Raw genomic sequence first — 13,856 nt, forward strand, 5'->3', positions numbered from 1 at the left:
GTGAGGTACCAACTAACGGGGTCGGGCCGGTCCCACAAAGCGGTGTAGGTGCGAGCAGTGCGGCTTGCACGCTGCCTCTATATTGGAGTGGAGCGCCATTGCTAACGACTAGCAATCATCTTGTGGAATCACTGTTTGCGACAAGTGCTGCGCAGTCAACGCATGGACCCACATTGTGGTTTCAGCATAGCCATTTGTCGTATCCTACGCCTCAACTACACAGAGTTGGATAACAACCAAAGGTTGTTGAAAGCGCTGACGCGAGTGAAGTCACTGCTGATTCACAATGGGAACGTCAGCGCCGTGATGGAGAAGCTGCGCTTCAGGTTTGGCCGACCGGAGGAAATTATATGTAGCCAGCTGGACAGAGTGCCAGAGGTGCCACCGATTTTGGAGCAGCACCTGGCGAGGATCGTTCCCTTTGAAACCCGAGTGAGTAACCTCATGGCCTTCTTGCAGTTAGCGAAGGCGGAGCAGCGGAACCCAACGCTAATGGAGGAGCTTGTGGCAAAGTTTCCTAGGGACAAGTAGTTCCCACTGTAGCGCACTTCAGCGCGTGGCTACAGCAGTACACAAACATCATTTTGGACGTCGAGGAAAAGGGGCCGCGGCGTTGATTTCTGCATGTGGAGGGCAACATGCTGCGACGAGCTGCAGGAAGTTTATCGGAGCTTTGCCACTGGACAGGTGGAGCATAATGAAGAGGCATCGGCTCTGCTTCACATACGACCAGATTCTGCGATGTGCATGGCGAGTACCAGATCAACGGATGCCACAGGTTGCATTACCGTCTGCTACATGATGCGGACGAAGTGCAAAGATGGCGCAGCGAGGTGGCTTCATAAGCCACAACGGAGGCAACCAACAGTCAGCTGTTTCCAGACGTAGCCCGGAGGATGTCTTCGCCACGAGGTGGTCAAAGGGACCTCGAAAAGGGCCACCAGTCAGCTGTCCCCAGAAACAGACTGGAGAGAAGGGCCTCGCAACCAACAGAGGCGCCCGTGCAGTGGAATTCAAGCTGCGTCGACGTCAATGGAGGCCGACTGTTGTTCGTATACTGCCAGTAACACTGTACGGAGCTGGTCGCCAGGTGGACACATAAGCGGTCTTGGATCAATGGTCCTCCGACGACCATCGACAGCTGAATATTCAATGGTATGGAGGAAGGGCCAGCATAGAGCCTACCAACGTGGTGAGCCTGGAGATAAGTGAAGCTGGGAAACCCATTTGACGCGCCTTAACAAACGTGTACGCCGTTTCAAGCCTGAGTCGAGGTGGAAAGCTTTGCTGTGAAGCAGCGATGACGCGCGGGTACAAAGGATTCTCGAAGACACCACGATGAAAGTGGGCGTCGTTACCAGACGGGATTACTCTGGAAGGACGACTACGCTGAGCTGCCACGGAGCTATGAGATGGCGCACAAACGGTCGAGAAGGAGTTGAAGCGCAACGGGTAGTTGGCATTGGCAGCCGGATGAGGTCGCGGTGACAAGCGCCTGTCTATGGTATTTGCCATTTTGGTGTCGAAACCGGAACAATGCCGGTGGGGCCCGGCTTGTGTTCCACGCTGCAGCGATAGTTGGAGGAACCTTGACTAAACCTGAACAAGAAGCCCTTGCCAGCCGTGCTCTTCCACTTCAGGGAAGGAGCAGTCGGAGTCTACGGCGACATCAAGGAGTTGTTCCACCAAGTGCGGATCCGACCCAAGTGCTATTCCCGACGATTGCTTTGGAGAGATGGCCTCGACGATCGAGGCCCGGATGTGGAGAAGCCTCCAAAGGGCAGTCAAGGCCATCATCGACCACCTCTACGTCGATGACTATGTGGACAGTTTCGCTACAAAGAGCGAAGCTATTAGTTTATCTACCCGAGTGAAGGAGATTCATGAGGATGCTGGATTCGAATTATGCCAGTTTTCATCCATCTCACCCATCGTGAAAGCGGCGTTGGGACCACCTGGACAAGTCAAGAGTGTCGGATTGGGTGAGGCTGAGCAGAAGATCCCTGGAATTGGCTGGCAGATAGCCACGGATGACCTCAGATTCAAAGTGGAGTATCACCGAGTGCCAGGTAGCGTTCTAAGTGGAGATCGAGTCCCTACAAAGAGGGTAATTTGAGCCTGCTGATGTCACCGTTCGACCCATTGGGATTTCTGTGCTGACTGATGATTACAGCGAAGCTGTTGTTCAAATAGGAGGAGAAAGGCAAAGCCTTTCCGGCCTGGCGCAGGGAGACGGGCGCCGTGGGACAGTTCCGATGTCCTCGCCCCTATTTTGGGCATGGTTCGGACCATCGAATTGCACGTGTTCATGGATGCAAGTCAATCTGCATTCGCGGCGGTGGCCTATTGAATGGTCACGTACGAGGATGGCAACGTGCTGGTTAGCTTAGTTATGCAAATTTTTTGGTTTTATGTTGACTATTAGCTATTAAATATGTTAATACCAATACTTAAAAGATTGCGTTTTAGTTTTTGTTCTACCAATCTTAGTTTAACCGCAGTGTCGATATGCATTTTAAGGTTCCGGCTATAAAATAATAAATACCTAGAAAAGAGAATGACTTGAACCACTTTAGCACCCAATTTTGGTTCAATCTGAAATATATTCCAATTTTAATCAATTTATAAGATCTTGCAAATCTGAACACTGTTACGGAATTGATTAATAAGTATAGGATTTAGGGCCTCACATGGGCATTGCGCTTGCCTGCAGTTAATTGCGATGTTTGGTATTTTCTAAACATATCTTAAGATAGCTTACATATACTGATAATGCTCGTTATACACTTGTTTTATATTCTATCGTTCCAAAATAACCCCTAATAATAATATGAGCTGTATTTGTTTTATTTGGTAGTTTTTAGTTCAGCTACAACTCAAAAAAAGTCATTTGTTGACAACAAATAAGAAAGCAAATTAATAATTTCAAATATGTTTATTTGCATTTTAAGTGCTTAGAAAGTTGAAAAAATATATATGAAATAACGAACAAAAGTTGAGAAAATTAACAGAAGCCATGGCGGATTTGGAAGCGGTCTTAGCTGATGTCAGCTATCTGATGGCAATGGAAAAGTCTAAATGTACTCCAGCAGCAAGGGCCAGCAAGAAATTAATTTTACCAGACCCAAGGTATCAAACATGTTTTGAAAAACTTCTCTGCAGTTCTATTTTTATAGAATATAAATATGCATTTCCATACTCACTTAATTAGTGGCGAACGGCTTCATGATCTCTTAGTTGGAATTACATATGTATGTACATATGTACCAGTATATCAAAAAGTGCACATTAAAATTAATTTATTAATTAATTAATGAATTCATTTATTCGTACACCCATGAGTATGAAGTTTATTCCTTAGTATATCGAAAAATACGTATCGGAAATTAATATGTAATATCTCAAATAAAAGATATACATTTCGACCATATATTTTAAGCATAAAATTAACAAATTTTAACTTAAATAATAGATAATTTCCCTAAAAACGCAAAAAAGTCATTTTTTACGCACAAAAGTTATTCGCACACTTCTAATTCTTGACTTCTATTTCTGAATGCCACGAAAATCCGCGATTCTTGTTTGAGCTGTACTTCGGAACAAACTTCGGTGTAGTTTAGTTAGTTTCTCTGCTTTTTTTTGCTGTAATTGGACGAAATGGGTCGGGGTCAAGATTTATCCCTAAATTTTCGAAGAACTATAATAAAATTATATTTAGCGAACCGCAATTCACCCGAAATTGGTAGAAATATTGTCAAGTCACCTTCCACAATGCAAAGTTTGATAAAAAAAACAATACGCAATACACTGGAGAATTTGCAGTAGAACATAGAAAATCTGGAAGGAACCACATACTGACACCACGGGAGGAGCATAAAGTTGTAAATACGGAATTAAAAAATCCCAGAATAACATCCACAACAATTCTTAAAACCCTAGGGAAGCCTTCAAAAAAAAAATATTTTTCCCAAACCATCCGGAACGCCCTGCACAATGCTGGTGTACATTGTAGAGTTGTTTGTAAAAACCCATTGATTTGTGATTATAACAAAAAATGCGTTTGGAGATCGCAAAAGTGCATGTAAGCAAGCCGGAATTATTTTGGGAATATGTTATATTTATTAACAAATCAAAAATTAAAAATTTTGGACACGGCGGTCCTTTTAAAGTATGTCAAACGGCAAATGAATCCATGAAGGAAAAGACTTCATTCCAACTTTTAAGCACGTTGGCGAGAATGGGATGGTTTATGGGTGTATAGCTGCAGGTGGAGTGGATCGAATGGTCTTTATGGAAGATAAAATTAATAAATTTATGTATAAAGACATTTCAGGCCAAAATTCAATTCCAAGTGCCGTTAAACTTGGACAGAATCCATCTTCTTTCGTATTTCAATAAGATAACGACCCGAAATATTTGTCGTATTTAGTGCAAGAGTGGCTTTTATATCACTGCAAGGAGCAAAAACCGACTCTACAATCAACAGATTTGAACCCCATAAAACAATTATGGGATATCGTCCAGAAAAAGACAACATATCCACGAAGGAATCCTTAAAAACCGCATTAATACCTGAATGGGATTTGATGCTGACGAGACGAGCAACTTTATAAAAAGCATGTGTCGACGTTTACAAGCTTTCATTAAGGCCAACGAAGGACTCACTAAAGATTAAAATCCTTAAATCTTTGGAATTGTTGTTTATTTTCAACATTTTATGAAGTGTACAAATAATTTTTGTGCGTAAAAAAATGACTTTTTGGTGTTATTAAGGAAATTATCTAGTATTTAAGTTAAAACTTGTAAATATATATGGTCGAAATGTATATCTTTCATTTGAGATATTACATTTTATTTTCCGTTACGTATTTCTCGCGATATTAAGGTATAAACTTCCGCCGACTGTATGCAGCTGTCAAGTAGAATGTTCTTAACTAATAAGTACAAAAAAGGGTAGGGGATAAAAAACAAAAACAAGTTTACTGAAATTTGATATTGCATATATTTTGCATTTGACGATATTTTTGAATTCTTTTCTTCATTAAAAAAAAAATCGCGTCTTATAGGTAGGTAGCCCATTTCGTACTCGACCTCTGCAGCTAATTTTTGAGCAGAAAGCATGGGGCTTTCCTTAATTTTCCGATAGCTTTCGATTTAATCAGGACAACGATCCGAAGCATTTAGCAGGAAATTTGAAGTCCTGTCTTATCTGGAACTGCTACTGAAACTACTTGTCCATATAGGCATATATCGGAAAAGGTTTTTTATTCAGTATTATTCTTACTGAGATAGCAGCCCAATATTTGGGTATCTATTATTTTTAGTCTCTCTATTTAGCTAGTTGCCTGGGATCAGACTTCACTCAATAACGTTTTATTTTCTTAGCTTTGCACGAAGAAAGCATAACGTTGACAGTTTTTCAGCATATTCTGGTAAAAATACCAATATAAATATATTGTTGTATATATATATTATTGACAAATCAAAAAGTAAAAATTTTGGACACGGCGGTCCTCTTAAAGGCAAATAAATCCATGAAGGAAAATCTTGATTCCAACTTTTAAGCACGTTGGCAAGAATGGGATGGTTTATGGGTGAATAGCTGCAGGTGGAGTGGATCGAATGGTCTTTAAGAAAGATAAAATTAATAAATTTATGTATAAAGACATTTCAGGCCAAAATTTAATTCCAAGTGCCGTTAAGCTTGGACAGAATCCATCGTCTTTCGTATTTCAATAAGATAACGACCCGAAATATTTGTCGTATTTAGTGGAAGAGTGGCTTTTATATCACTGCAAGGACCGACTCTACAATCACCTGATTTGAACCCCATAGAACATTTATGGGATATCGTCCAGAAAAAGACAACACATCCACGAAGGAATCCTTAAAAACCGCATTAATACCTGAAAGGGATTTGATACTGACGAAACGAGCAACTTTATAAAAAGCATGTGTCGACGTTTACAAGCTTTCATTAAAGCCAACGAAGGGCTCACTAAAGATTAAAATCCTTAAATCTTTGGAATTGTTGTTTATTTTCAACATTTCATGAAGTGTACGAATAATTTTTGTGCGTAAAAAAATGACTTTTTGGTGTAATTAAGGAAATTATCTAGTATTTAAGTTAAAACTTGTTAATTTTATGTTTAAAATGTATGGTCGAAATGTATATCTTTCATTTGAGATATTACATTTTATTTTCCGTTACGTATTTCTCGCGATATTAAGGTATAAACTTCCGCCGACTTTATGCAGCTGTCAAGTAGGGGGGGAATAAAAAACAAAAACATAAGTTTACTGAAATTTGATATTGCATATATTTTGCATTTGACGATATTTTTGAATTATTTTCTTTATTTAAAAAAAAAATCGCGTCATCTAGGTAGGTAGCCCATTTCGTACTCGACCTCTGCAGCTAATTTTTGAGCAGAAAGCATGGGGCCTTCCTTAATTTTCCGATTGTTTTCGATTTTACCAGGACAACGATCCGAAGCATTTAGCAGGAAATTTGAAGTCCTGTCTTATCTGGAACTGCTACTGAAACTACTTGTCCATATAGGCATATATCGGAAAAGGTTTTTTATTCAGTATTTTTCTTACTGAGATAGCAGCCCAATATTTGGGTATCTATTATTTTTAGTCTCTCTTTTTAGCTAGTTGCCTGCGATCAGACCTCACTCAATAAAGTTTTATTTTCTTAGCTTTGCACGAAGAAAGCATAACGTCGACAGTTTTTCAGCATATTCTGGTAAAAAATGCCAATATAAATATATTGTTGTATATATATATTATTGACAAATCAAAAAGTAAAAATTTTGGACACGGCGGTCCTCTTAAAGGCAAATAAATCCATGAAGGAAAAATCTTGATTCCAACTTTTAAGCACGTTGGCAAGAATGGGATGGTTTATGGGTGTATAGCTGGGTGTATAGTGGATCGAATGGTCTTTAAGAAAGATAAAATTAATAAATTTATGTATAAAGACATTTCAGGTCAAAATTTAATTCCAAGTGCCGTTAAGCTTGGACAGAATTTGGATTGGGATTTGATGCTGACGAGACGAGCAACTTTATAAAAAGCATGTGTCGACGTTTACAAGCTTTCATTAAAGCCAACGAAGGGCTCACTAAAGATTAAAATCCTTAAATCTTTGGAATTGTTGTTTATTTTCAACATTTCATGAAGTGTACGAATAATTTTTGTGCGTAAAAAAATGACTTTTTGGTGTAATTAAGGAAATTATCTAGTATCTAAGTTAAAACTTGTTAATATATATATATGGTCGAAATGTATATCTTTCATTTGAGATATTACATTTTATTTTCCGTTACGTATTTCTCGCGATATTAAGGTATAAACTTCCGCCGACTTTATGCAGCTGTCAAGTAGGGGGGGATAAAAAACAAAAACATAAGTTTACTGAAATTTGATATTGCATATATTGTGCATTTGACGATATTTTTAAATTCTTTTCTTCATTAAAAAAAAAAATCGCGTCATATAGGTAGGTAGCCCATTTCGTACTCGACCTCTGCAGCTAATTTTTGAGCAGAAAGCATGGGGCTTTCCTTAATTTTCCGATAGCTTTCGATTTTACCAGGACAACGATCCGAAGCATTTAGCAGGAAATTTGAAGTCCTGCCTTATCTGGAACTGCTACTGAAACTACTTGTCCATATAGGCATATATCGGAAAAGGTTTTTTATTCAGTATTATTCTTACTGAGATAGCAGCCCAATATTTGGGTATCTATTATTTTTAGTCTCTCTATTTAGCTAGTTGCCTGGGATCAGACTTCACTCAATAACGTTTTATTTTCTTAGCTTTGCACGAAGAAAGCATAACGTTGACAGTTTTTCAGCATATTCTGGTAAAAATACCAATATAAATATATTGTTGTATATCAGAGAACGTCAAAGGTGTCTTTTTTCGGCACCCGAATCACACTCATACATTTCGAGTGTGTGTCGCACTCATGAACAGCAAGAAAAGAGCACACACCCGGAGTGCACAGATCGCGTTGTGCGTTTAGGGTGTTTGCGTTTTTGACACCCGCTCAATTCTAGGCACATGATCCTAATGCACAGACACCCGACACACTCATAGCAAATGAAGCGAGTGTCTGAGACACCCATGTTTTTGGGAAAAGTGAGTCGGGTGTCTTGAAAATGAGTCGAGTGTCTTGAAATGATTCGAGTGTCTTGAAATGAGTCGGGTGTTTCGGGTGTCTTCAGCTGTATTGCATGAGCAGGTCATTGAGGGTTGACCGAATAATTTTACATGAAAGGAAGGAAGGAAATCCCAATAATGGCCCCTTAAAAAAGGCAAAATATTTTAGGATTTTCCATGTCAAGCCATCTACCTGTTATTCGCAGTGCAATTGACTTATGATCTGTATTCTTATACGCGTCTGCAAAAAACGGGAATACATTTGCAGGTAGATGGTTTAATAACAACACGGAAAATCCTAAAATATTGATGCAATGTACGTTTTTTTTGGGTTTTTTAAGACTTTGTCATTAAATACTTGTAATGATTATAAACTCTTATTTTTTAATATTAGTTACTGAAGACGGCAATAATTTGTATTATTAGAAATATACTTTTCTATGATTAAATTATTGGGATTTCCATCCTTCCTTTCATGTAAAATTATTCGGTCAACCCTCAATGACCTGCTCATGCAATACAGCTGAAGACACCCGAAACACCCGACACTCGAATCATTTCAAGACACTCGACTCATTTTCAAGACACCCGACTCACTTTTCCCAAAAACATGGGTGTCTCAGACACTCGCTTCATTTGCTATGAGTGTGTCGGGTGTCTGTTGAAAAGAGTACTGGGTGCGCAAGTGCACATTCAAAATGAGCTTGTGCAAGGCACACACCCTTATTTTAGGGTGCCGATCACACTCTGAGTGCCGAAAAGGCACACATGATTCGAGTGCACTCATTGTCTGGGTGTACCCTTGCCGTTCTCTGTTGTATATATATATTATTGACAAATCAAAAAGTAAAAATTTTGGACACGGCGGTCCTCTTAAAGGCAAATAAATCCATGAAGGAAAATCTTGATTCCAACTTTTAAGCACGTTGGCAAGAATGGGATGGTTTATGGGTGAATAGCTGCAGGTGGAGTGGATCGAATGGTCTTTAAGAAAGATAAAATTAATAAATTTATGTATAAAGACATTTCAGGCCAAAATTTAATTCCAAAGCTCCGTTAAGCTTGGACAGAATCCATCGTCTTTCGTATTTCAATAAGATAACGACCCGAAATATTTGTCGTTTTTAGTGGAAGAGTGGCTTTTATATCACTGCAAGGAGCAACCGACTCTACAGTCACCTGATTTGAACCCCATAGAACATTTATGGGATATCGTCCAGAAAAAGACAACATATCCACGAAGGAATCCTTAAAAACCGCATTAATACCTGAATGGGATTTGATGCTGACGAGACGAGCAACTTTATAAAAAGCATGTGTCGATGCTTACAAGCTTTCATTAAGGCCAACGAACATTTATTACCAAATTTTTATAACTAGATAACTAGAGATCAATGCTAAATACTAATACTAGTTACTGCTTTAAGACTCGAAAAATTTGGCATCCTCTGAAAAAAAATGTTATATTTATTGACAAATCAAAAAGTAAAAATTTGGACACGGCGGTCCTCTTAATGTATGTCAAAAGGCAAATGAATCCATGAAGGAAAACTCTTGATTCCAACTTCTAAGCACGTTGGCAAGAATGGGATGGTTTATGGGTGTATAGCTGCAGGTGGAGTGGATCGAATGGTCTTTATGGAAGATAAAATGAATAAATTTATGTATAAAGACATTTCAGGCCAAAATTTAATTCCAAGTGCCGTTAAGCTTGGACAGAATCCATCGTCTTTCGTATTTCAATAAGATAACGGCCCGAAATATTTGTCGTTTTTAGTGGAAGAGTGGCTTTTATATCACTTCAAGGAGCAACCGAATCTACAATCACCATATTTGAACCCCATAAAACATTTATGGGATATCGTCCAGAAATAGACAACATATCCACGAAGGAATCCTTAAAAACCGCATTATTACCTGAATGGGATTTGATGCTGACGAGACGAGCAACTTTATAAAAAGCATGTGTCGACGTTTACAAGCTTTCATTAAGGCCAACGAACATTTATTACCAAATTTTTATAACTAGATAACTAGAGATCAATGCTAAATACTAATACTAGTTACTGCTTTAAGACTCGAAAAATTTGGCTTCCTCTGAAAAAAAAATTTTATATTTATTGACAAATCAAAAAGTAAACATTTTGGACACGGCGGTCCTTTTAAAGTATGTCAAAAGGCAAATGAATCCATGAAGAAAAAAACTTGATTCCAACTTTTCAGGTAATTCTGGTATAAATAACAATATAAATATTTTCTAGGCAAATATTATTTTATGCCAATGGCGTATTTATTGCCGTTACTCGTAGAGTAAAAGGGTACATTGTATTCGTTGAAAAATATGTGACTGGTAGAAGACCCCAATGCAGTATATATATTCTTGGTCAGGATCAGTAGCGAAGTCGATTAAGCCTTGTCCGACTGTCCATATAAACGTTGAGATCTCAGAAAATATATGATATCCCTATGCCATAGTTTATTACGCTCACACTAACGGCCCAAAGTAAAAAAAAAGAAATCACTGAGATCTCTGAAACTTTAGGAGCTAGAAAGTTTGGACTAATATGCATATTCTTAAGATATCAGCGCAACTCCCAGCGCAAGACCCATTATCTAAGAACACTAGTATATCGGTAGGTATAAGTGACAAAGTTTTGGGATTAGGCATGTAGTTTCCAATGAATCCATAATTTTCGCATCTTGCAACGCCTACAAAACGCGGAATACTTAGAATGCTAGAGTATAGGTGTTCCGAGGTGATTTTTTATTCGGCTAATTCCACTTTAACGCCCACAAACAGCGGAAAACTGTCGTCCATGTAGGTTATAGGGCCTCACATGAAAAGAGACCTCACCGACTATAGCGTTTCTCCTAGTTTTATTTCAAATGAGGTTCAACACCTCCTACTTTCTTATTTTTGGTATAACAAATAAATAGATTTATTAAACGTCAATCATCCATCTTAATGGCTATTATACGTTTATAAGAATAATTACAACTCACATGAATACATAGTAGGAAGGAATTACCAAATTTTTATAACTAGATAACTAGAGATACTAATACTAGTTACTGCTTTAAGACTCGAAAAATTTGGCTTCCTCTGAAGATATCAGCGCAACTTAAGGTGGTTCCATAATCTGGCCCCGCTGACTCTTATGCTTGCCAACCGAGGAAAACGGTAGACCCATTATCTAAGAACACTTGTATATCGGTAGGTATAAGTGACAAAGTTTTGGGATTAGGCATGTAGTTTCCAATGATGCCATAATTTTCGCATATGGCAACGCCTACAAAACGCGGAATACTTAGAATGCTAGAGACTAGGTGTTCCAGCTATTCTAACTAGAATGCTACGGCTGAACATACATATTCTAGACATGCCACCGCAGGCCGAGGTGATTTTTTATTCGGCTAATTCCACTTTAACGCCCACAAACAGCGGAAAACTGTCGTCCATGTAGGTTATAGGGCCTCACATGAAAAGAGACCGCACCGACTATAGCGTTTCTCCTAGTTTTATTTCAAATGAGGTTCAACACCTCCTACTTTCTTATTTTTCGTATAACAAATAAATACATTTATTAAACGTCAATCATCCAGCTTAATGGCTATTATACGTTTAGAAGAATAATTACAACTAACATGAATACATTGCAGGAAGGAATTACCAAATTTTTATAACTAGATAACTAGAGATCAATGCTAAATACTAATAATAGTTACTGCTTTAAGACTCGAAAAATTTGGCTTCCTCTTGTCCAGAGATTGGCTGGAGGTCTTTGTTTTAGTCGTCTTCAAATAGTTGCGTTAGCGAAGAAGCTAATTTGTTGGTGTGAGCTGGTGGAATGTCATCTGCTAGGGCTTCGTTTTTAACGTACCCATTGATTTCTGATTACAATAAAAAATGCGTTTAGAGATCGCAAAAGTGCATGTAAGCAAACCGGAATTATTTTGGGAAAATGTTATTTTTATTGACAAATCAAAAAGTAAAAATTTTGGACACGGCGGTTCTTTTAAAGTATGTCAAAAGGCAAATCAATCCATGAAGGAAAAAACTTGATTCCAACGTTGGCAAGAATGGGATGGTTTATGGGTGTATAGCTGCAGGTGGAGTGGATCGAATGGTCTTTATGGAAGATAAAATTAAATAAATTTATGTATAAAGACATTTCAGGAAAAAATTTAATTCCAAGTGCCGTTAAACTTGGACAGAATTTATCGCCTTTCGTATTGATCAAGAATATATGTTTCGTCTTTCTTTCCTTTTTCGAAAACATTTGTTTGTGAAAAATAATCATAAGAATAACTATCATTCATAGATCGGTGCTGAGATACATTTCTGTTAGTCTGATGTTCTCTCCCATTGGTTGTATTGGACAGATGGACAGACGGACAGACACACGGACATGGCTCCTTAGTTTTCGCTATTCATCCTGATCAAGAATATATTTACTTTATTGGGTCGGAAACCCTTCCTTCTACCTGTTACATACTTTAGTTAGTTTTGTGCTAAATGGATTAGTATCGAAACTTTCAAAGTGTTTTGAGAAGAGTTAGAAGTAATGCTATAAAGATCATTGTAGTTCGAACATAGTACCCGAAATGGTTCATGTTGGGCAAAGTTCGAACTACAGTGCTCTAAGGATAGAGGAATATAGTTTCTAGTAATCCTAAGGGGTACATCAATACTCAAGCGGCCTAGAAGGGCCTGAATCGGACGAACTAAAGAAATAACATACGGGTCGTTAAATTCCTTCGACTGCCTTTTAACTAAGCATTCCTCAAGCTTTATTAACCATAGAGGAAATATAGTCGGAAAACTTAAGTTTTGCATCGATTAATTGCATTAATTCTTTCCAGAGCTACAGCATGCAGAGTCTTAGACGACAGAAGGTCATTGCTTTGCACTTAGAGCCATTAAGATTTAATAAGTTTGCAGAGCACCAGTTTCAGGGGAAAGCCGGGAAACATAAATGTGTTCCTCTAGAGGAATACCGATTAAGGGCGTTGGCAAGCGGGTGGTTTACCTACGCTATGTTCGTCTGGTGATTCAAGGGAAAATTCTTTTGAGCTTGTAGAGCATTTGGCACGGGAGGGTCCAATGCGACTACCTCGAACTGCGCATCGGACAAATGCCTACGCACCTTAGGAACATTTTCGGGATCCGAAATATGGGGTGTTACCGGTGTCGTCACGATTGGAGTGGTGGACGGCAGCGGTGACAATGAAGGAGAGTGTTGAACATCAGACGGAGGGGGAAGGGAGTTATTCGCATTACTGGCGGTACTGGCCGGAGTCGGAACGACCCAAAGCATCTGGAATGGTGGCTGACTTAAATAATTTCGACTTAAACAGTGGACGCTTACTTGGTTAACCGACACAATTTTATTGCATTTTTTAACGCAACAGATAATATCGGTAATTTGGCAAATAATTAATAATATGTAAAGCACTGTGCCAGAAAAATATTATACGGAAGAAGATATGAAATTTTATGAAACATTTATTTTTGGGAATATATAGGAGAAAGAATGTATTGGCTGCGATAACTCAATTAATTCTATAATCAATGCAGCACTCGTGAGCATCTGGGGTTGATGCTAAATAGACACAGACTGTGTTACATCCGAAACATTTTCCTCTTTATGTCGGTTTCCCCAAACGAAATTCTACCGGTGCCA

The 13,856-nt window shown here is 38.6% G+C and overlaps 1 protein-coding gene across 4 annotated transcripts in view; it reads left to right on the forward strand.

Annotated features, from left to right (window-relative positions):
- The first annotated feature begins 2,859 nt into the window (after positions 1-2,859).
- The window catches only part of LOC108116045 (G protein-coupled receptor kinase 1), a 264,251-nt gene continuing 253,254 nt past the window's right edge, over positions 2,860-13,856 (forward strand). For all 4 annotated transcript variants that reach the window (XR_005993709.1, XM_041818096.1, XM_041818095.1 and 1 more), the window contains exon 1: positions 2,860-3,129. Coding sequence is in view for 3 of the 4 variants with exons in the window: in XM_041818096.1 (XP_041674030.1) it covers positions 3,017-3,129 (113 nt within the window). In the remaining variant the exon portion in view is untranslated. The remainder of the gene's footprint in view (positions 3,130-13,856) is intronic.

This window comes from Drosophila eugracilis, unplaced genomic scaffold (genome assembly GCF_018153835.1).
Source record: "Drosophila eugracilis isolate 14026-0451.02 unplaced genomic scaffold, ASM1815383v1 contig_2148, whole genome shotgun sequence".
Classification (NCBI taxonomy): domain Eukaryota; kingdom Metazoa; phylum Arthropoda; class Insecta; order Diptera; family Drosophilidae; genus Drosophila; species Drosophila eugracilis.